The sequence below is a fragment of the Lithobates pipiens genome, unplaced genomic scaffold (genome assembly GCF_037356315.1).
Source record: "Lithobates pipiens isolate NorthernLeopardFrog02 unplaced genomic scaffold, aLitPip1_a1.2 Scaffold_25, whole genome shotgun sequence".
In the NCBI taxonomy this organism is placed as follows: domain Eukaryota; kingdom Metazoa; phylum Chordata; class Amphibia; order Anura; family Ranidae; genus Lithobates; species Lithobates pipiens.
Genome location: NW_027507787.1, coordinates 173,805,875 through 173,828,877, shown reverse-complemented (window position 1 = coordinate 173,828,877; position 23,003 = coordinate 173,805,875). Strand labels below are relative to the sequence as shown.

The 23,003-nt window shown below is 41.7% G+C and overlaps 1 protein-coding gene across 1 annotated transcript in view; it reads left to right on the top strand.

Annotated features, from left to right (window-relative positions):
• Positions 1-6,990: 6,990 nt before the first annotated feature.
• The window catches only part of PDE6C (phosphodiesterase 6C), a 109,364-nt gene continuing 93,351 nt past the window's right edge, over positions 6,991-23,003 (top strand). Inside the window, exon 1 of the mRNA XM_077455188.1 lies at positions 6,991-7,643. Within this exon, the coding sequence (XP_077311314.1) occupies positions 7,167-7,643 (477 nt within the window). The 5' untranslated portion in view covers positions 6,991-7,166. The remainder of the gene's footprint in view (positions 7,644-23,003) is intronic.

The window sequence follows — 23,003 nt, the reverse complement described above, 5'->3', positions numbered from 1 at the left end:
GAATCTGTGGCAAGACTTGAAAATTGCTGTTCACAGATGCTCTCCATCCAATCTGACAGAGCTTGAGCTATTTTACAAAGAAGAATGGGCAAAAATGTCACTCTCTAGATGTGCAATGGTAGAGACATCCCCAAAAAGACTTGCAGCTGTAGTTGCAATGAAAGGTGGTTCTACAAAGTATTGACTGGGGGGGGGGGGGGGGGGCTGAATACAAATGCATGCCACACTTTTCACATATTTATTTGTAAAGCATTTTGAAAAACATTTATCATTATCCTTCTACTTCACAATTATGTGCTACTTTGTGTTGGTCTATCACATAAAATCCAAATAAAATATATTTACATTTTTGGTTGTAACATGACAAAATGTGTGAAATTTGAAGGGGTATGAATACTTTTTGAAGGCACTGTATATGTGTTTATTGAGGTGATTGAACATTGTGTACAAAACATAATTCTGCCGATAATAGTACATCTTGTCTTAAGGCATGGAAATATCATGTTCTTTAACAGAAATAGAACATGTCATCATGTCATAAAGTGGTTTTAAGCTATATCAGAATAGGAGGAAGAGAAGTCATAGAGGGGAATAGGGGGGAAAGGGGAGAGAGGTATATAGTATAGAGGGAGAAGGAGAAGGTAGTGAAAATGAGAGAGGAGTGTAGGGTCGATTCATGCCACATATCAGGATCCCAGAGCAGTGTACACTAGAATATTAACCATGGGTAGAAAGTGGTAGAAGACTATCATTAGCAGTATGTTTGTGATGTGTTAAAATATGAAACAAACCCTGACCCTCTCGCTCCCCGATGTTTTGTATCTGGTCAGTACTTTAAGTCTGTTTCTGCTGGCCCAACGGCCATTTGAAGCTCACCTTACCTCCTGAGGAAATTTATAGTGGTATGTAGCCCTCTTTTGTCAGATATTAGTCACGTTATTGAAGCACCTGCTCAAGACCCCAACCCCTGCATTACGACATATATGTTGTTTCTCAGCCTTTTTATTTTAATAATGTTTTACGTAATACTTTTCTGTTGTTTATTTCCTTTCTGCATTTTATTTTGCTTTGTTTTCTTTTAGTTATCTATTTTTATCCTTCAATTGCTACTGTTTGTCTGTAGTCACCATGAGGTTATATCAGTCTCCCCGATAAGGTATGCTCCAGATTTTCTTTGAATATTGTCAGTTCTGTATCTGGGTCGTCAGGTAAGGAGGTGCCAGAGACCAGTAAGATTAGGGATCTAATTTCTTTCCCATCACTCTTGGTGTTCTAATGAGAAAAGCTGCAGGGTCCTCATTCTTTTGGAAATATTTAACCCTTGAGGACTATCTCACCAAAACTGAAATTCTTATTGCAGGGGGTGCCTAAAATATGACTTGTCTCTTAAAGAATAAGTTCCCCTTTCCAGAAAAAAAATAAGAAATGCCCATATTTTTGCTGAAAAAAAGTGTCTCTTATTTTTTCCTGCAGCAGCCTGGAAAGCATTGCACCCGTGATCAGTAGATCAGGGGTGAAATGTCATGCTTCTGTAGTGTGCTTTCAAATGGGCTGTCTGTTTGAAAGATGCAGGGCTTGTGAATGAACATATGAGAGCGATCATCAGCGCCCTGACAGTTCATTCAGAACTACAAGCTGTCAGCCGCGGTGGCTGACAGTACTTGTACTTTATTAACACACAGGAAATTGTGAATGAATGGCACGGCTGTGTGTGCGAAGCCCCATACAGCCATTCTTTGCAGAAGATTCCCTGCCTGTTGCCACACTGAGGGTGGTTTGGTGGAACTGGCGGCAGGAGCTGGAACATGTAAGCCCTTGTACACACGGTCGGACATTCTGACAACCAAATCCGTTGGATTTTGTCCGACGGATTTTGTCCAAAACTGTTGCATACACACGGTCGGACAAAGTTGTCGGAAGATCGTTGTACATACAGTGGTGTGAAAAAGTGTTTGCCCCCTTCCTCATTTCCTGTTCCTTTGCATGTTTGTCACACTTAAGTGTTTCGGAACATCAAACCAATTTAAACAATAGTCAAGGACAACACAAGTAAACACAAAATGCAATTTGTAAATGAAGGTGTTTATTATTAAAGGTGAAAAAAAATCCAAACCATCATGGCCCTGTGTGAAAAAGTGATTGCCCCCTAAACCTAATAACTGGTTGGGCCACCCTTAGCAGCAACAACTGCAACCAAGCGTTTGCGATAACGTGCAATGAGGCTTTTACAGCATCCTGGAGGAATTTTGGCCCACTCATCTTTGCAGAATTGTCCTAATTCAGTTACATTAGAGGGTTTTCGAGCATGAACGGCCTTTTTATGGTCATACCACAACATCTCAATAGGATTCAGGTCAGGACTTTGGCTAGGCCACTCCAAAGTCTTCATTTTGTTTTTCTTCAGCCATTCGGTGGTGGACTTGCTGGTGTGTTTAGGATCATTGTCCTGCTGCAGAACCCAAGTTCGTTTCAGCTTGAGTACACGAACAGATGGTCGGACATTCTCCTTCAGGATCTCTTGGTAGACAGCAGAATTCATAGTTCCTTTTATCACGGCAAGTCTTCCAGGTCCTGAAGCAGCAAAACAGCCCCAGACCATCACACTACCACCACCATATTTTACTGTTGGTATAATGTTCTTTTTATGAAATGCAGTGTTCCTTCTACGCCAGATATACTTGGACACACACCTTCCAAAGAGTTCCACTTTTGTCTCATCGGTCCACAGAATGTTGTCCCAAAAGTCTTGGGGATCATCAAGATGTGTTGTGGAGAAATTGAGACGAGCTTTGATGTTCTTTTTGCTCAGCAGTGGTTTTCTCCTTGGAACTCTGCCATGCAGGCCATTTTTGCCAAGTCTTTTCCTGATGGTGGAGGCATGAACGCTGACCTTAACTGAGGCAAGTGAGGCCTGCAGTTCCTTGGACGTTGTTGTGGGGTCTTTTGTGACCTCTTGGATGAGTCGTCGCTGCGCTCTTGGGGTAATTTTGGGCGGCCGGCCACTCCTGGGAAGGTTCACCACTGTTCCATGTCTTCGCCATTTGTGGATAATGGCTCTCACTGTGGTTCGCTGGATTCCCAAAGCTTTGGAAATGGCTTTATAACCCTTTCTAGACTGATAGATCTCAATTACTTTCTTTCTCAATTGTTCCTGAATTTCTTTAGGTCTCGGCATGATGTGTAGCTTTTAAGGATCTTCTGGTGGACCTTACTGTGTCAAGCAGCTCCTATTTAAGTGATGCCTTGATTGTGAACAGGTGTGGCAATAATCAGGCCTGGGTGTGGCTAGAGAAATTGAACTCAGGTGTGGACAACCACAGTTATAGTATGTTTTAACAAGGGGGGCAATCACTTTTTCACACAGGGCCATGATGGTTTGGATTTTTTTTCACCTTTAATAATAAACACCTTCATTTACAAATTGCATTTTGTGTTTACTTGTGTTGTCCTTGACTATTGTTTAAATTGGTTTGATGTTCCGAAACACTTAAGTGTGACAAACATGCAAAGGAACAGGAAATGAGGAAGGGGGCAAACACTTTTTCACACCACTGTAACGTGATGACATTATTTCCTTATGACGGGACTACGTTCAGGCTAGTAGCCAATAGCTTTGGTCTAGGAATTTGATCTGAGCATGCGTGGCACTTTGTCCGTCGGAGTAGGCTACACATGATCGGAGTATGTCCGATCGGAGCATTTTGTTGGAAAATTTTACGGACAAGTTGGAAAACTTGGTCCGTCAGATACTCCGACAGAAACAGTCCGATGGAGACCACACACAGTCGGATTATCCGACAAAACAGTCCGATAGGACACATTCCGTCGGAATCTCCGACCGTGTGTACAAGGGCTAACATCTTCCACCCTAAATATAGGTGAAACATGTAACATATTCTAAAAGGGGAACTTAGACTTTAAGCCGACCAGAGACCAGATCAAAATTTGGCCAATTCAGCAGATACCAGACGAATTTCAATCTACCTAAGGGTAGGCTAGTAATACTGAAGTCAATCTTTTAATTGACTTAAGTACCACCAGCCCTTCAAGTATTTTTTATGCTCAGACTATAGCTGCCAACAGTGATCACTGTATTCTGACAGTGAGAAACTTCATGCTGTCAGAACACCATAGTACAGGGGGTGCTATTCACAGCCCTGACCGTGTTGATGGGAAATTTAGAAATTTTCTTTCGTTCAACCCATGTTGAAGAAAATAAAATTGTATAATTTATGGCCAGCCTTGGTGTAGAGTGACTCCTGGGACCACCAGTGAGCCAATCACACAAGCAGGAAAGTACAGTTCCTGGGGGGGTTCTGTACACCAATGGTGTACAGGACGGCTCCTGGTTGCCATATTGGATTGAATTTTACAGAAAATTACAGCAGCTGCAGATTGAAAAGGAAAGGTAGCTTTTAATAAAATTAAAATCGCAGTATGGCTTGTGCAACAATTGTATGTGCTATATTATTTTTTTACTTGCTGTATTTTTTTCCACAAAAGTGAAGTTAACCTTTAAGTTTACTGAACTTTTATTCCCCTACACTAATCAAACCTTCATGTAAAAAAATGTTTTTGTGAAATTAAAATGCAGTGACTGCCTACAGCTAATATTTATGACTACCACAGGGCATAAAAGTGAGAGCAATGAACAAAATGTATATTTCACTATTTTAAAAGAGAACTAAAGTGGATATGAAAGCAAGTGTAAAAATACTTTATCAGTTATATTCCTGTACTGTTTCTATATGATTGATTGCGTGTTAGCTGCAGCAGCGCCAGACCTCAAAGGTTCTCACATCTCAGCACTTGTTCCTAAAAACAGCACTCTGAGGATGATAATATGTATTTTTCGGTAACACAGTTGCTTAGTGGTTAACACTCCTGATTAACAGCCTAAAACCTTTTACACACCATCAGATTATTGGATGAATTTGTCAGTTTTTTGTTTGATGCTAGTCTCAAATCAAAAGGGAAGAGGGTACTCAACCATCAGAAAATTTTCTGATGACAGAATTCAACATCAGAAGTGACGTAATGTGTTGAATTGTTTTATATGTGTTCTTTCATTTCTGAGCATGCCTAGTCTTGCTCTTCAGATATTTTTTTTTTTGGCAGAAAACCACACAATAATGAAAAGAAAAGTGGACATTGTGGTCACATCAGACAACAATTTTCAAGCCTGAAAATCCAGTTTTTGTTTCCCAAAAATTTGTAATTTTCTGTAAAAAGCAGCATACTAACGATCAGAAAATTGGCAGATCTTTCATCGGACGAAATTTATCTTCAGATTTTCTGACCGTGTGTATGGGCCTTTAGATTGCTCTGTATTTGGCTCCATCCATCTTCCCATCAACTCTGACCAGTTTCCCTGTCCCTGCTGAAGAAAACCATCCCCACAACATTATGCTGCCACCACCATGTTTCACTGTGGGGAAGGTGAGTTCAGGTTGATGTGCAGTGTTAGTTTTCCGGTATACTGTTGTATGACCGCGCAATTCTCATTCAAATTGCGTCAGCGCTGAAAGCTGAAAATTGGTCTAGATAGGAGGGGTGTTTAAGTGCCCAGTAAGCAAAGTGGATGTAAACCCGATTCATGAAATTTGAGCTGGGCATATATATCGTCAGTGTTTGCTTATCCCTCTTTAAAGCACTGTGTTCCATAGCTTTTTCCTGCTTCGTTCTTATGTTATCAGCCTGATAACTTCCGACAAGTTCTCTTTCAAATGAGATAAAAGCAGCTTGAGTTTTGTGTTGGGAGGGGTGCTATAAATAGATTAGCACAGAGCTGAACGATTAAACAAACAGAGCTGAAAGTATCTACCTATGAGGAGAGGGGATGTGTGCCTTTCCTCCAATCAGCTGTCTTGGCTGTATGCCCAGGCTTCACTGCAGTGCTGAACAGGAAGAGAAAATCTAACACTATTTGAACTTTCTGAAGAATATATAAAGCTGAAGACAGGAGATATACATGTAAAACTGTAGGGAGATTTGTGTCATCTTTATGTATCATCTGTTCACTTCATTGGGTATATGTGAGGGTTTACATCCACTTTAATGTGGTCATAAAGCTAAAACATTATTTACCCGAAGGCATACAGGTAAAAAACATCTTACAACTTGCTGTGCTCCCCCCACCTCCCTAAATACTTACCACAAATGACCCAGCGCCCCTACTAATGCCAATCAAATGCTGTGAGGAGGAGACGGGGGCCAAACCATGATGTGTGTCTGTGAACACACACAGCCTGGTGTGGGATCGGGCCCACATGTCTGCCCCCATGGCAAGCAGGGCCACTCTGTGCAATACCATTATACCAGAGCTGGTAACAGGTTTTTTATTTTATTTAAAAAAAAATTACTTTACAAACACTTTAAATTGGGCTTGAAACCTTAAGACCATCATGATGGTCACACAACAAGCATTAGCAAATTGACAAGGCAGCAATGACCACTCCATATTTCTGTCAGGAAAGCTTTACTTTGAAACACAAAAATATATTGCTGCATCATGGACAGGTAAGTTGCTTTCTTCCTTACTTTTACATTGCTAAATTCTGTGTCTTGTCCGCAGTCTGCCTTAACTATTTCAACAGCCGAGTCAGAAGTACAGTGGTGGTACACACATATGGTAGATGTGAGTAAACCAATGGCCTTGTACAAAGGAAATGTAGGTCTTAATTATCAATTTAACCTCCTTCTGTGAAAGGATTTAGCTGTCTAATATGTGATTACGTCTTCCATTCACAAATACCTAAGTCAGCTGTGGGACCCCACCTACTGTAACTCCTGAATTAAACAATGGCTGAAAACAAGATGCAGGGTTTACATGACAACCTTACACGGGAGCACAATTTGATCTAAAAACAGATTGATCTGTCTAAAATCATTCTTCTGGGATTTAGGAGCTAAAAGCACACCAGGGGTTTAGTGTTCTGACATCTGTTCAATTAGCTATCTTCAGAATCCTGCACTAAGAAGACACTAAGCCAGTGCCTTCTGTCAGACTTCAAGAGGCTTGGCCAGGTTTTTTTAAGCTCTCAAAGATACACAAGTGTATAGAAGATGTACAGAATGACCAATATGCTATGAAGTTTGTGGTCAGTAGTTAAACATTATAATTGTAAATAAAAGCCATGCTTTGTTGAGAATCAATCGAGAAGAAGATGGGGGATTTAAAGAAAGAAGATGTTGAAAAATACTTGGAAAATAATCCTCAGTTTGCCAAGGAATATTTTGATAGGAAGTTGAGAAGTGAGGCCGTGTCATCTTTGTTTAACCACAAACAGCAGGACCTCAAAGATGGAGTTTCATTCCAAGAGCTGGCAAAACTGGAAGAAGCGGACATTTTGATGGAGGTGTTGAGGGAGACAGAAGATGCCAGTAATGTGGAGAAAGCCATTCATAAAGTCCTCCAAAGGCTGGCACTTCTTATTCAGGCTAGCTACTGTAGTTTCTTCATACACAGATCTCGGAACGGGATTCCAGAGTTGGCTACTAGGCTCTTCAATGTCACCAAGAACTCAAAATATGAAGATAATTTTGTGACTCCGGAGGGTGAAATTGTTTTTCCTTTAGACATTGGTATTGTGGGATGGGTGGCTCACACAAAGAAGACCTTTAATGTACCTGATGTGAAAAAGGTAGGTGGTCAGTCTAAGACAAACACATAAATTGATTAGAAAGTAGCTTTTTAGTAGTTTTACATCTACTTTATAGAAAGGATGTGTTTGTTTCCAAAACCTGTTCACGGTGAATATCCTGTAAAAGGGGTTAAAGAACCATGTTTTTAGACTGGACTGATGTTGTATGTCTAAGGCAGGTCTCCCGTGGCCTGATATTTGCTATGGGTAGGTTGATCTAAAAACTTTACTTTAACATGTAAGAGAAGGAAATGTTTGGACATAATTGTTCAATGTTCTAGAAATTAGGCAAATTCTACTATCTATGGAGATATTAAGAATGCACATATCTCTGTACTGTTTTTGGTACTAACCACGCCACTGGGGTAGCTATCTTAGCCTGCATTCACACCTGAGCAGTGCATATTTCTGGTGATTTTGGAGCATTTTTTAGGTGTATTAAAGGAATTTGTGCACTTATATCAAGCTTAAGGAGATTGTTTCCTGGGCTAAGCAAGGGAGGAGAGAACTTCAAAAACACATGAAAACTTACGTAATGCACATTTCCAGGTGCCCCTATTGAAGTCTTTGGAACCAAAAATGCCTGAAAGACTGAGAAAAAGCTTATGTACTTTTTGAGCTTAGCACGTACAGTATAAGGCAACCAAACTTAAAAGTCTGAGCAGGGACAATTAGAAAGAATGGGATTCTGAGTAATCAGATGTAGTAAGGTGTATTGAAACAAATAGAAAAACATTAATGAGGGTTTAAGATTTAGACAGACAAAATGCAGGTCTTTATGACAACATACTGTAGCTACATTTCTGTGACCACCAATGCAATATGTAAATCACAGTGTCACACCATCTACTGGTATAACATAACATTTCTTGAACAGTGGCCACAATTTCCCCAAAAAAGCTATGGGCTTGGTGATAGTTGCTAATTTAGCTACTCAGTTGCTGTGCTATTGGCTTTTATCATCTTAGTCATGTATCAGGTCACAGGCATCAGAGTTAAAATATTTTCCCTGGCATACTCTATTTTATTTATTTTTTTAACAAATCAATTAGGCTTGGCTAGCACAACCTTAAACTAACCTACATAAAGTATTTTGCAACTTATCTTCACTGGGGTTTTGCACTTTAATAACTGCAGGTTCGTGTTATAATTTGATTTAAGGGTGCATTGATGAATTGATGAATATATTATTTATTTTAAAGCTTATTCAATAGAGTTTTGCAAAGAGAACTTGCAAAGGGCGTCATCCAAGGGCAACTACTCAAAAATCATCTTCTAAATGATAATGACAATTGTAATTTGAAATTTGGATGTTGGCTATTGGTTACTACACTTTGAACAGTGAGATGCACCACAATCATAAGTAAGTCTGATTATGCATGTATGCGCAATATATTAAGAGTTGACAGGAGGTTATATTGCGAAATGGCATCACTCACATACTTCTCTGGCATCTATCTTTGGTAAAACCCAGAATTCTTTTAAAGCAGCATTACTAGAAGTACAAAGACAATCACTGCTTTAGGGCCCAAGAATATTTCTACTGCTTGTTCACTAGTAATGCCATCATGTTAAATCCTGTACAGAATAGAACATTTGTATTTCCTTCATACCAGTTTTTTTTATCCTCTAGTCTGCTCTTGGTGCTTGTAAATAATGCAAATTTACCCAATATTGTTGAAGATGCTTTAAGAGCTAAATGAAGCAATTGAAGGATCTTGTATGAGATTTTGTAAAGGGCTCTGGTTTGAGCACTGCACCTGATCCCTACAAATTTATAGTCATACCTTCGGGACACTCTTGTTGACAGTCTGTCACAAAATGTTCACATTGATTAGATGTGATCTTCATTTCAGAGTACTAAAGGTGTTATGAGGACAGAGATATCTCTGTACTGCATTTACTGGCAAGAAAACATGTGCTCATCACCCATAATGTCAATGGGAAATAGGGGCAGATCAAACATAACTAAGATGAAAAAAATAAAAATAGGTTGAGTATTTGGCTTGTCAAGTCAACATAACACACGTGATAAAAACAAGTATATGTAGCAAGCAAATAATCAAAAGTACTTATTACCTCTTCCTTTAAAGGCCATTCCTTTCAATTCAGTGAAATGTATCTTTATATCAGGTTGACACACATTATCTGCAACCTGAAATCAGACATTTAGTAGGAAAGCTGGCTCTATAAATTGATGAGCAGTAAGAGGCAGTGCTTAGATGAGCTTAAAGGAAGGAATGCGCTCATGGTGGGCAGTTTCCAGTTTGGTGAGGCTCATTGGTAATCCAAAGAACAGGCAAAGATCTGTACACTGGCAAAGAGTCTGCAGGTGTCACCCTTCTTTTGTTATGCAGTTATCTAATACAATGGTCATCAACCCTGTCCTCAGGGCCCACTAACAGGCCAGGTTTGGAAGATAACTGAAATACATCACAGGTGATATCATTCGCTGCTCAGTGATTGCAGTATTCTAGTCTGCATCTCCCCAAGGTAATACATAAAACATGGCCTGTTAGTGGGCCCTGAGGACAGGGTTGATGACCAGTGATCTAATATATAGCCAGGCAGGGGTGCAGTGATCAAGCCATCACAAAAATTGTGTGTTTTGACCAATGTATATACAGTATCTCACAAAAGTGAGTACACCCCTCACATTTTTGTAAATATTTTATATTATCTGTTCATGTGACAACACTGAAGAAATTACACTGTGCTATAATGTACAGTAGTGAGTGTACAGCTTGTATAACAGTGTAAATTTGCTGTCTCCTCAAAATTACTCCACACACAGCCATTACTGTCTAAACCACTGGTAACAAAAGTGAGTATACCCCTAAATAAAAATGTCCAAATTGGGCCCAATTAGCCATTTTCCCTCCCTGGTGTCATGTGACTCATTAGTGTTACAAGGTCAGGTGTGAATGGGGAGCAGGTGTGTTAAATTTGTTGTTATCACTCTCACTCACTCATACTTGTCACTGGAAGTTCAACATGGCACCTCATGGCAAAGAACTCTCTGAGGATCTGAAAAAAAGAACTGTTGCTCTACATAAAGATGGCCTAGGCTATAAGAAGATTGGCAAAACCCTGAATTTGAGCTGCAGCATGGTGGCCAAGACCATACAGTGGTTTAACAGGACAGGTTCCACTCAGAACAGGCCTCGCCATGGTCGACCAAGCGTCATATCCAGAGGTTGTCTATGGGAAATAGATTTATAAGTGCTACCAGCATTTCTGAAGAGGTTGAACGGGTGGGGGGGGGGGGGGTCAGCCTGTCAGTGCTCAGATCATACACCACACACTGCATCAAATTGGTCTGCATGGCTGTTGTCCCAGAAGGAAGCCTCTTCTAAAGATGATGTACAAGAAAGCCTGAAACAAGACAAGTGTGTCTTGCCTACAGTCAAGCATGGTGGTGGGAGTGTCATGGTCTGGGGCCGCATGAGTGCTGCCGGCACTGGGGAGCTACAGTTCATTGAGGGAACCATGAATGCCAACATGTACTGTAACATATTGTGAAGCTCTGGTGAACTCCATGTCCAAGAGGGTTAAGGCAGTGCTGGGAAATAATTGTGGCCACACAAAATATTGACACTTGGGCCCATTTGGACATTTTCACTTAGGGGTTTACTCACTTTTTTTGCCAGCGGTTTAGGCACTAATGGCTGTGTGTTGAGTTATTTTGAGGGGACAGCAAATGTACAGTTATACAGCTTGTATAGAGTGTACAGGCTGTACTACTTTACATAGTAGCAAAGTGTAATTTCTTCTATGTTGTCACACGAAAAGATATAATATAATATTTACAAAAATGTGAGGGGTGTATTCACTTTTGTGACATACTGTGTGTATATATATATATATATATATATATATATATATATATATATACTGTACACAGTACTGTGCAAAAGTTTTAGTAATGTGTGAAACAATGCTATACATTAAGAATGCTTTCAGAAATAGAAGTGTTAATAGTTTATTTTTTATAAATTAACAAAATGGAAAGTAAATGAACAGAAGTGAAATCCAAATCAAACACGACCGAACTAGTCCGTCGGACAATTCGATCGTGTGTGGGCTCCATCGGACCTTTGCTTGCCAAAAATCCGTCAGACTTTAGAAATAGAACATGTTTTAAATTTTCCCATCGGAACTCCGCCGGACCGAGAAATCCGTTCATGTGTATGCTAGTCCGACGGAAAAAAAACGATGCTAGGACATCTATTGGCTACTGGCTATGAACTTCCTTATTCTAGTCCGGTCGTACGTCATCACGTTCAAATCCATCGGACTTTGGTGTGATTGTGTGTGGCCAGGTCCGTTCATTCAGAAAGTCCGTCGGAACTCCGTCGGAAAGACCGTCGGACCTAGTCCCTCGAAAAGTCCGGTCGTGTGTACGCGGCATAACCAGCATTAATTCTTCTAGTTACACTAAATGCTTGGCAGATAGGTCATGACAAACATCTTGGAGAACTAACCACACATCTTCTGTGGATGTAGGCTACCTCAAATACTTCCGTTTATTCGTGTAATCCCAGACAGACTCCATGATGTTGAGATCAGGGCTCTGTGGGGGCAAAACCATCACTTCCAGGACTCCTTATTCTTCTTAACACTAAAGATAGTTCTTAATAACTTTGGCTGTATTCTTGGGGTTGTGGTCCTGCTACAAAATAAATTTGGCGCCAATCATATGCCTCCCTGATGGTATGGCATGATGGGTAAATATCTGCCTGTATTATTCAGCATTGAAGACACCATTGGTCCTGACCAAATCTCCAACTCCATTTGCAGAAATGCAGCCCCAAACTTGCAAGGAACCTCCACCATGCTTCAGCCTTGCCTGCAGACACTCATTATTGTACTGCTATACAGCCCTTCAGCGGACAAACTGCCTCCTGCTACAGCCAAATATTTCATATTTAGAGCACCCGCTGTCATTTTTTTCTGCACCCCAGTTCCTATGTTTTCTAGTCACTTAGCCTTGTTTCCAGGTCAGATGTATAGCTTTTTGGCCACAATTTTTCCATGAAGACCACTTCTTGCCAGACTTCTCCAAACAGTAGATGGGTGTACCTGGGTTCCACTGGATTCTGCACGTTGTGTGCTGATGGCACTGCTGGACAATATGTAATTTTCATCTGCTGCATCTGCAAGTTTTCTTGGCTGAGCACTGCGTCTACGGTCCTTAACATTGCCCATTTCTTTGTGCTTGAACAGCACATCTTGAAACCGGAGTCTGCTTTGAAATCTTTTGCCTGGGAGAGAACTTGCTGATGCAGTATAACTACCTTGTGTCTTGCTGCTGTGCTCTTTCTTGCCATGGAGTATGACCTGTGACTTTCTTCCACAACCTCACCTTAGTAGCAGAGTTTGGCTGTTCCGCACCCAGTTTTAAGCATCCTACACAGCTGTTTCTGTTTCAGTTAATTACCGTGTTTCTATGAAATTGATGATCATTAGCCCCTGCTTGCTATAATTGGTTAATCATACACCTGACTCTAATCCTACAAAATCCCTGACTTTGTGCAAGTGTAAGACTAAAGAAAGAATAATGTCAACTCCTATCCTGCATGCGTGACCCAGATCAGTAACTGTCTGGTTTGCAATGAACAAATTACCAAGGGAACCCTTTAATGGTTCCTCTCGCAGACACTAACGCAGTATTCCTCCCACTGACAACAACGATGGGACAGGCCCTATTCCTCCCCCTAATACCGAATATGCATTGTTTACTCCTACTGATGCCAGGACTCTCTCTACTCCCACTGGCCACAGTCCGACCCCCCTAAGGTCTGAAGGACAGTAAACCGGCCCTTTGTTTCGAAAGTTTGGAGACCCCGTTCTAATGTATAAAAAGGAGGGCTGAGAGCTCCTCTTTCACTTTCATATACATGACCTAGTATGTTAAGGATTTTATGGTGGAGAGGAGCAATGTCTTTTACAAATACGGTCTGGTATTCAGCAATTCTTGTACTTCAGATGTGCACAGCGTGATAGTTACAATATTGCAACAGCTAGGCCATAAAGGAGGTAACACTTAAAGAGGAGCTCCAGGCTCCCCCACCCCAAAAAATAATTAAAAGCCAGTAGCTACAAATACTGTAGCTTCTGACTTTTAATATAAGACACTTACCTGTCCAGGGATTCAGCGATATCCTCACCCAAACTGATTCTTCAATCGGCTGCGGGTGCAGACGCCAACATCTCTGGTAAGGGAAACAGCATGTTTCCTACTGCACATGCGCGAGTCGCACTGTGCCTTGAGAGTGCTCCAGTAGTCTTCTAGGACCTGTGACATGTCCCAGAAGACTGCGGGGGGAAGAAGGGGGCTGACTTTCCATTTCAGATCGCCAGAAATGGGAGCGGGTACCTGTCAAAACCAGGTTCTCACGCCTCCCAAAAAGTACCAAATGTGGCAGTGGAGGGGTAGGGGGTGCAAACAAAACCTTTAGAGTGGAGCTCCACTTTAAAGATAAAGAATGTTTTAACCAAAGGAAATGCTTGTGTTCTGAAGTAGAGATTTTTAGTTATGATGGAAAAAGAAATGTCTTTGGTCACTCTATGTTCAACAACGAAAAAGTGAACAACTTTATCAATTCCTAAAGCAATGTTGTTGCTATAGTAAATTTTTGGAGCAAAACCTACCCTGTAAAGGAAGACGGTACTTACTTACCTAATCATTTTTGTAAGGAATGGCCCCCAAGGTTTTCCAAGCAAACCAACACTTCCTGGAGTCCTGGATCTCCCACAGTTTTCTCTAGTTCTGCCTGCTGTCCTTCATGGCACTGCAGAAGACAGTAAAGTCATGGAGGCCAGCAGGAGTAAGCTGTGGGGGATTTTGGACATTTAAAATACCAAAAGTGTCAATTTCCAAGGAGATTTCAAGGATCATTCCTCAAAAACAGAGCAACATTCAGTTTTTTGAGTAATAGTAGAAGTACCGTAAGTGTATATTTTCTTCTTTTACGGGGTATGCTTTGCTTGTAAAGTTTACTATAGTAACTCTAAAGTCAAAACTTTTGTTTTGGAAAGGGTGAAGATAAGTTAGAACTCCTATAAGGTTTTCATCAATCTCTATGCCCCATTAGGAGATTTAGTCTCTCAGTTTGTCCTGTTGACCACTATCATTGGAAGAGAAAGTGATGGTAAATCCAAAATTGTATAGTTCTTACCAGAACAGGAGGTGACTCTTCCAGCAGAAACACCCTTCCTTGTTACAACTAAGAAGATGGTTCTCATACTTTAAAGACATGTCCTATCACTTCCTACTGTATCTCCAGACCAGAAAGAAAAGGGAAACTGTCTATCAGGACACATACAGAAAAGCAAAATGAGTTTTGTCTTTAGATACAATGTAAGCTATCTAAGAGGCTATATACATTAATATCGTAAAAAAAAAAATCCATTCAATTTGTATCCCATGCGGCAGGTGCTTTTAACTTTAAGAAGTTGTAAATGAGATCAATCATACTTTACTATGTATAGCCAGCTATCCCACCTGTAACTTCTAGTGAGAGATTTGCCCATGTATTGGCTTTACAGATAACTGATACATAATTTTCCTGTTCATCTTCCAATTTGATTGGGACAATCTTCTTTAGGTTTATTAACAACCACTGTTTGGTGTGAGGGCCTATCCAATTGGATATAGGTCACATAGTCTGTGAATGCAGTTGTGTTGTTAGAGCTTAGTAGTTGCTTTCTTACTTGGTCCCCTGTGTTTAGCACCTTCCAAGCCTGTACTTAGGATGTTACTGACCCAGATAAACAGCTAGTGAGAACTAACTAATTTTCTAGGACAAGAATACCCTGAAAGAGGATAAAACTGTTGAACCATCACAACTAGCAACTTCTGCTGTGACATGGAATTAACACTGAAGTAACCAGTTGAAGGCCCAGTAATCAGCAAATTGAAGAGCAGTGACATGGTTGTACAATATACTATGATGTGTTTGCTTCTTAGGTTTCCTATCTCTGCTCTTGTGTTAGGAAAGTATTTCATACTTTGGATAAGAGTCTTGGCACAGGACAGCATGGAATTTTCATGTCTTAGGGGCTTGCAGGTTTCAAACCTGTTAACCTTGAATACTAGGAAGATACTAAACAATCCGACAGGCTTAAACAAGCTTTTTTTCTATTAGGCTTACAATTAGATATACAAAAGTAGTTCAGTGAAAGATAGCAGGAAACAAATGTTTATTTATATCACTGTTGCCAGCATTCTAACAATATACAAGCAAATGTATGGATTCGCAGCACATTTGCCACAACCATCCCACCTAATTATTGCACAAGCCTGCAGGGGAGAAACACTTTGCTGGCCTGTTCTCACACAACCGCATGGGGTGTCCTTGTGTAGTGTTTTGTGTCTAATGCAGCACACATGATGATTGTTAGGTAGATGCAGGCACTCTGGCTGCATTGTCCACTGCCCAACAAGAGTAGCATAATTGTTTCTCCAGATACTTGTCTCTTAGGCCCCTTTCACACGGGACGGACTCAGGTAGCGGATCCACCCTGCTCAACAGGGTATTTCTCTGCTGATCCCTACTGAGCAGATGGATGACAGGTGCGTGTCTGCTCTGCTGATGCAGAACAGGCACGGACACAACCCGCTGTTCTCTATGGGGCTATAAGATGGAAATGGACTGCCTGTCTGTTTCCATCTGACTGTCATCCGATCCAATCCACCAGACGGATGGGGAACTGATGCCCATCCATCTGTTTTAGTGGACAGGATCAGATTGGATGTCAGCTGGTGTCAGCGGACACATGTCCAATAACATCCACCACTCCATAGAGAGCAATAGATGGTCCAATCGGGTCTGCCTGAAAAACTGACAGGCAGACCTGATTGGACCATCCATTGCTCTCTATGGAATGGTGGATGTCAGTGGACATGTGTCTGCTGACACCAGCTGACATCCAATCTGATTCTGTCCATCAGTGTGAAAGGGGCCTTATCATCTAAAGAGGCCACATGTCTGGGGAAATTGGTCACTGCTTATAATCTGCACATAAATATGTTCATGGATAAGCTGCATGTACAATAGTAGAATTTTGATCAAAATTTTAAGAACGTTCATTTGATTTTTAAATAGTTTGGTCAAATTGACAATAATTTTCAACCGCAGTGACAATAAAATTTGGATGAGCAGGATAGGAAATTTTGATTGAACAAACAAATGTCTAACTTGTATGTAGGCTTGTATGTAGGCTTTTGTACTTGTATGTAGGCTTGTATGTAGGTTTTTGTTCAGTAAAGGCCATTCATTCCAAAATTTAATATTAAAGCAAAGGAAGTTCAGAGGAGCAGGTTGGAAATCTTTGCACACACTTTTCTAGCAATGTATGCAAGGTTTTGTTCAGTAATGTCCATTCATTCCAAAAATGTAAAGTTAAAAACAAAGTTTTGACATACATTTGAATGACATTTGTCAAGCTGTTGAATGTACTATACATTTTCATACAAATGTATACTAGTGTTCAATGTAGAAAAATTTTAAATAATGCATTTGGGTGTCAAAAATAGGAATGCAATCCATACACTGGGGGAGGGGGGGACCTCTGGGGGAATCTAGGGTGGGAAAGGACCTGGGGGTCCTAGTAGATAATAGGCTCAGCAATGTCATGCAAGCCAAGCTACTGCTAACAAAGCAAACAGAATATTGGCATGCATTAAAAAGGGGATCAACTCCAGAGATAAAACGATAATATTGCATTTTTTTTAAATTGTCGCTCATTTTTTACTTTTTGCTATAATAAATATCCTCCAAAAATATATAAAAAATGATTTTTTTCCTCAGTTTAGGCCAATATGTATTCTTCTACATATTTTTGGTAACAAAAAATAGCATAGTTATAGCGTCTACAAAATAGGGGATAGATTTATGGCATTTTTATTATTATTTTTTACTAGAAATGATACTAGCCATTACTAGTAAAAAATAAAATAATAATAAAAATGTCATAAATCTATCCCCTATTTTGTAGACACTATAACTTTTGCGCAAACCAATCAATACACATAAAAAACAATTGTGTTGTATGTGTCCCTGCATTGACCTGCAATTTAAAAATGCTGGAATCTCTCCATGCCCTATGTGTCAGGGCTGGGCCAGTCACCAAGCACCAATGCTGTTACATGAGATGAAGGGAAGTAAGTCAGATGCTCTTCTCTATATGAAAATACTGGGTATTTCTCTTTGCTCCCAGTGCAGTGGCGGCTGGTGAAGTTTTAGGATAGGGGGCGCAAGACCCGGTCCCTCCAGATTTGGCCCCTCCTACTTATTATGCCGCTTACACACGATCAAACTATCCGCCGGACAATCCACCCGTGTGTGGGCTCCGGCGGACTTAGAAAGTAGTTTTGACTCAAAATTTGTCCTCCGGACTCGCAGTCCAGCGGACAATACGGCCGTCTGTGTGCTATTCCGCCGTACTTTTGAAATGAATGGACTTTTCCCGTATGGAGAAAAGTCTGTTCATTTTGAGTGCGGCTCCAGGTAGCTGGGACTAGCGAAGGAAGTCAATGTCGCCGCCTTCAGCAGCGAGATTGACACGTCGCTGACCCCGTCACCTGGTATGGACTTAAAGCAGAAGTCCTACGCCAAAAAAACGGTGTGGGGTCCCCCCTAGGTCCATATCAGACCCTTATCTGAGCACGCAACCCGGCCGGTCAGGAAAGGGGGTGGGGACAAGCGAGCACCCCCCCATCCTGAGCCGTACCAGGCCACGTGCACTCAACATGGGGGGGTGCTGGGACTGTGACATCATAATGGCAATGTCCCTATATAAGTCGCTGCACGCCGCATCCCTGTCAATGCGGCCAGAGAGAGCGTTGAGTCAGCATCTCAAGAAGAGAAGAACAGAAGGCGGCGAAGAAAGGTGCGACAGTGGCGACAGAAGACCGGGCCACCGCAAGTAAAAGAGCTGGAAGAAGGAGCGGAGGCCCAGCAAGAAGAACCGAAGCGGGGGACAAGACCCCCGAAGTAGGAAGAAGACCCCCAGACATGAAGAAGAAAGCCGGGCTTCTCCACTAGTAAAAGAGCTAGCAAAAGAGCAGAAGATAGCGGAGGAGTCTGGGAAAAAGACCCCCCAAGACGGAAGAAGACCCCCGGAGTTGTGCAATAAATTAATTTGCCTAATTTCTATGCGCTGACCTGATAAGGTGAACCATATGCACTTGGGGCATATACTGTGACAGGGGTAGCTCAGTTCTTGCACTCTAGGAAATACTAGACTAGAAAGTTTTGCAGATTGTTTTGATTGTCAGGAAGTCAATGTCAACCTAATTTGTCTTGGGAAAGCAATGCTTCACAATGCCCCCCTATGATGCTGGCTCTGTATAAAAGCATTCTTCAATCTTCAGGGACTGGACTGCTTTATGTACCTTATGTTTCTAGTTGGCTGTTGTTGGTAATGGCACTGATATACAATATCTTAGTCACCAATACAGAGCAATCTCACATAAATGACAGAAATGTCTTGATATGATTTCTTTGCATTACTGGATAGGTATTGTGGCTGCATATTCAATGAATGATCTTGAGACCTCTTCTAATATTTTTCCAACAAATCATGGACCGGTATTTTTATTTTAATATAATTAATACCATGACAGAGGCAGACCTCTTCCCGCACTATCCTCTGTAACCCCTTGCTAGCTGTACTGAAGTCTGCAGGCTCACTGATAATTGCAGAACTTGCCCGCACATGTCGCTCGGCAACGACTGTGCCTGAGCAATTGGGAGCTGGTGGCATCTGACTTGTTATGTGGTTGCCTTGCCTTAACAATAAAGTCTATGGCACGTATTTCTCTGTAAATAGCAGGATTAGGACAGTCCCTTCCGCAGGCACCTGCTGGCTTACCCCGATCACCATGGGCAACAGTAGAGATCTTCAGGCACACTTTACTGTAGAAGCATAAAGTCCCGTGGTAAAGCATTAGCAGATTGCTGGATGTATTTGTAATGCATGGGCGTGATTTCTCACAGTGGTTGCCACAGATGACAGCATATAGTAAAGTCACTGAAAAAGCAGATAGCTACAAGTGTCCATCCCAACCGCGGTTGGGGCAACTGGGTAAGCAAGGCAGCAATAACTTGAGCGGCAGCTCCCGCTGATTGCTACGGACAACTTGGTTTTTAGAGTAACAGTCACAAACAGGCAGAGCATATAAGTCCTTCCCTGGTGCAACCCATCTGGTGGTCTTTGGAACAAGACAGAGTTCCTGGCTCGAGGAGAAAGTCTAGGAGCAACGGCCGGCAGGTTACCCATGGGCAGACAGGTATCCTGAACGACGACCCCCAAATGTAGTGCTACCCCTGTAGGAGCCCACCCTGCATAGCTAGGCACAGAAATATTCCACACACACCGGAGTCAGGAATCAGTCCTTGCAGCTTTGTTTTTGTATTTTTTTAGGAGTTGAACTTGGATAGGGAATAGGGTTATTATGGGATGCTCACTTTATCAGCACATTCTTCAGGGACACAACTATATACACACAGCATATAGACTTCTTCTCTTCTACCTTCGGTACAATCTTGATTGTAGAACTGCATCTCCAAGGACCTGTTAGTACTGAAAAGATGATCCAACAAAGAGTCAGATCCAGAGCAAGTGCCCTTTGGAGGCAGGGCCATGGGCCCCTTTGGTAGTGTAGCAGAAAAGAGGTCTTAGTGCTTAGCTGTCCTATTCCTGTGGCTAGTGACCCCAGTGCCACCTCTTCAGGCACTGCAAGCCCACCTGGCTGCAGTTGCCCCTTTCACTACCCCCCCCCCCCCGCTACTTCGTCACAGTCCTCCCAGACTGGCTCTGCATCCATCCCAGACTGCTTGCACCCAGTCGCTTCAGGCATGCCTCTCAGTCCTCTGACTGCAACACTCACCAGCCCTCCTGGTTATCTCCCTTCCTGGAGATATGCCCCACAGTGTCCTCCTGCTATCATCTCCTTGCTCCCATTCCACCTGGTCAGCATCCCTCTGTGTGTCATGAAGAGGGGTCCCTTCCGCACCCGAGCCCAGGCCTGAGTTCATCCCACCCCCCACTAGGGGGTTACTCTCAAAGGCCTCTGGCAACCTAACACTCCATCTTCCACTGCCCCAGCTGTGCTGACCCTGAGTATTTGAGGGGGCCTGCCCCCTGCCAATCCATCTGTTGGGGACAGGTCAGGGTCCTTATGAATACTCCAGGCAGCTCCGTCTCTCCTCCACTCTCATCCTTCTAGAACCTTCTGCATGTTTCTAGAAGTAAGGGAAGGTCTGATAGATGCTGCCTGTGATTGATTCCAGCCTCCCTGTGTCACTAGACCCTGACCCAGAAAAGCACACAGACTTGGCTTTGCACAATAAGCCTATTTGTGCTACAGTTTTGTCAGCAAAAACCTATCACAGAGCACAGAATTATATGCTTATTGACTGTTTATGTGTTGCATTTTGTCATGTTATAAGCAAATATATCAGGCAAAGATTTTTGGATTTAAAGTGATTCTAAAGGCTTAATGTTTTTTACTCTATTGCATTCTCCAAGTCTAATCTTGACCCGGGGGTTTGCCAGATAGAATCGCCTCTCTCTGCTCTTTCTCTCCTCACAGAGCAGGTTGATAGCAGTGGGAGTCTTTGACTCCTGCTGCTGTCCATCAAATTCTTACAAGGCAGCAGTGGGCAGGGCCAAGCCACGTTGTCTGTGTCTATAGACATAGGCAACGGTGTTTGGGATTGAACCCACAGAAGTGCCCCCTTAGGAAGCGGTGGAGCTCCCTTAGAGGAGCCAGGAGCACCAGAAGGGGACCCCAGAAGAAGTCCATCAGAGCTGCTCTGTGCATAACCATTGCACAGGACAGGTAAGTATAAAAAAATTCTTATGTAAAAAAAAAAATGCTTTAAATTTACTTTAACATTTATAGTTTATTGTACTTACTAGAAAAAAGGTCTGAAAGCTGACTAAAAACTGAATAAAGGAAGAGGGTTCCTTTTTCAAAGGATATGTTGAGGGCCACCAATACATTAATTCCTAAAGCTCAGAAGGATCTTACACAATATAGTAATTATTTCCCAATTTCATTGCTAAACATAAACTTTAAACTGTTCACAAAATTCCTGGCAGTTAGACTTCAGCCCCTAATTCAAAAGCTCATCCCCTTGGATCAAGTTGGCTTCATAGTGCAGAGGGAAGCAAAAGACATTACAACTCAAGCAATAAAAGTCATACATTGGGCGCACATATCCTGCATCATTGTGCCTCCTGTAACCATCCTTTTTTCCCACAGATGCCAAAAAGGCTTTTGACCATGTTGACTGGTCATACTTAATAATGGTTCTATTGGACTGAATGAGGTTTTATTGGACTTAATTTATCTGTTCTCCTGAATTTTGTTTGCTGGCAGGCTCCTAAGCTTGAAAACATTTGCTAGTCCTGTCTACAGTCCCCCTGACTCAAGCTTTCGCTGTCTTGTTAACCCCCCCAAAGTTTTTTTTTGTTTTGCTCTCTTACTGCCACTAGGCCAGTCTGGACTCTTTGAAGGGAGCACTGGAGCCATGGGTTGCTACACTCTTTTCGGTCATGCTGTTTGGTTAGGATAGATATAGTGATGGTTTCAGTCCTATGACCGTGTGAATTGGATTTGGTCCCAAAGGAAGAATCCCCACTCTATTGTACACTATATTGTACACTGTAAGTTTTGTCTTGCAAACTTTGCATTTTGGGCCTTTGATGGTCCTTTGTTTGTTTTACGATTGTTTTCGCTCTCTTGGAGACTGTATTTTCTGTAATGTCTTTTAAAACTGAAAAACAATAACGTGAAGGAATAAAGTTGCCCATGTACATGTACTCTTTTAATGAAAGGTTGTATTCAGTGTATTTCTGTGGCTGTACAGCTGATATCATTGTGGATGGAAGTCCTTGTCTTATTCAGACCCGCCAGCCTTTGGTGATCTGCAGATAATCCTGCTAAGTGCATAAGGCTGATTACAGGAGTAAAGATCAAGTATAATCTGTGTACTGCATAATGTCAATCAGTAATATTCACTCAGGGTTTAAATACACTTGCAATAAGGTGCGTTACCACAATGCACATTATTTGTGTTATTGCATTTCAATACCATTAATTTTGAATAGGATGCCAATGCATTAAGTCAACACAGCTCGGATGTACGTGTTGCACTGCTCCGCAATGGGTTCTGGCACACTACTGTACATTGTGGCATGCTGCATTTGGAAAAAATACTGCACGGCCATATATTGGTCCATTCCTATGTGTTGGCATTCCATTGAGAATAATTAACCAGCCAAAACACAACACACATTAACATGTGACATAACACGCATTAAGTTGCGCATGTAAGGAAGTAA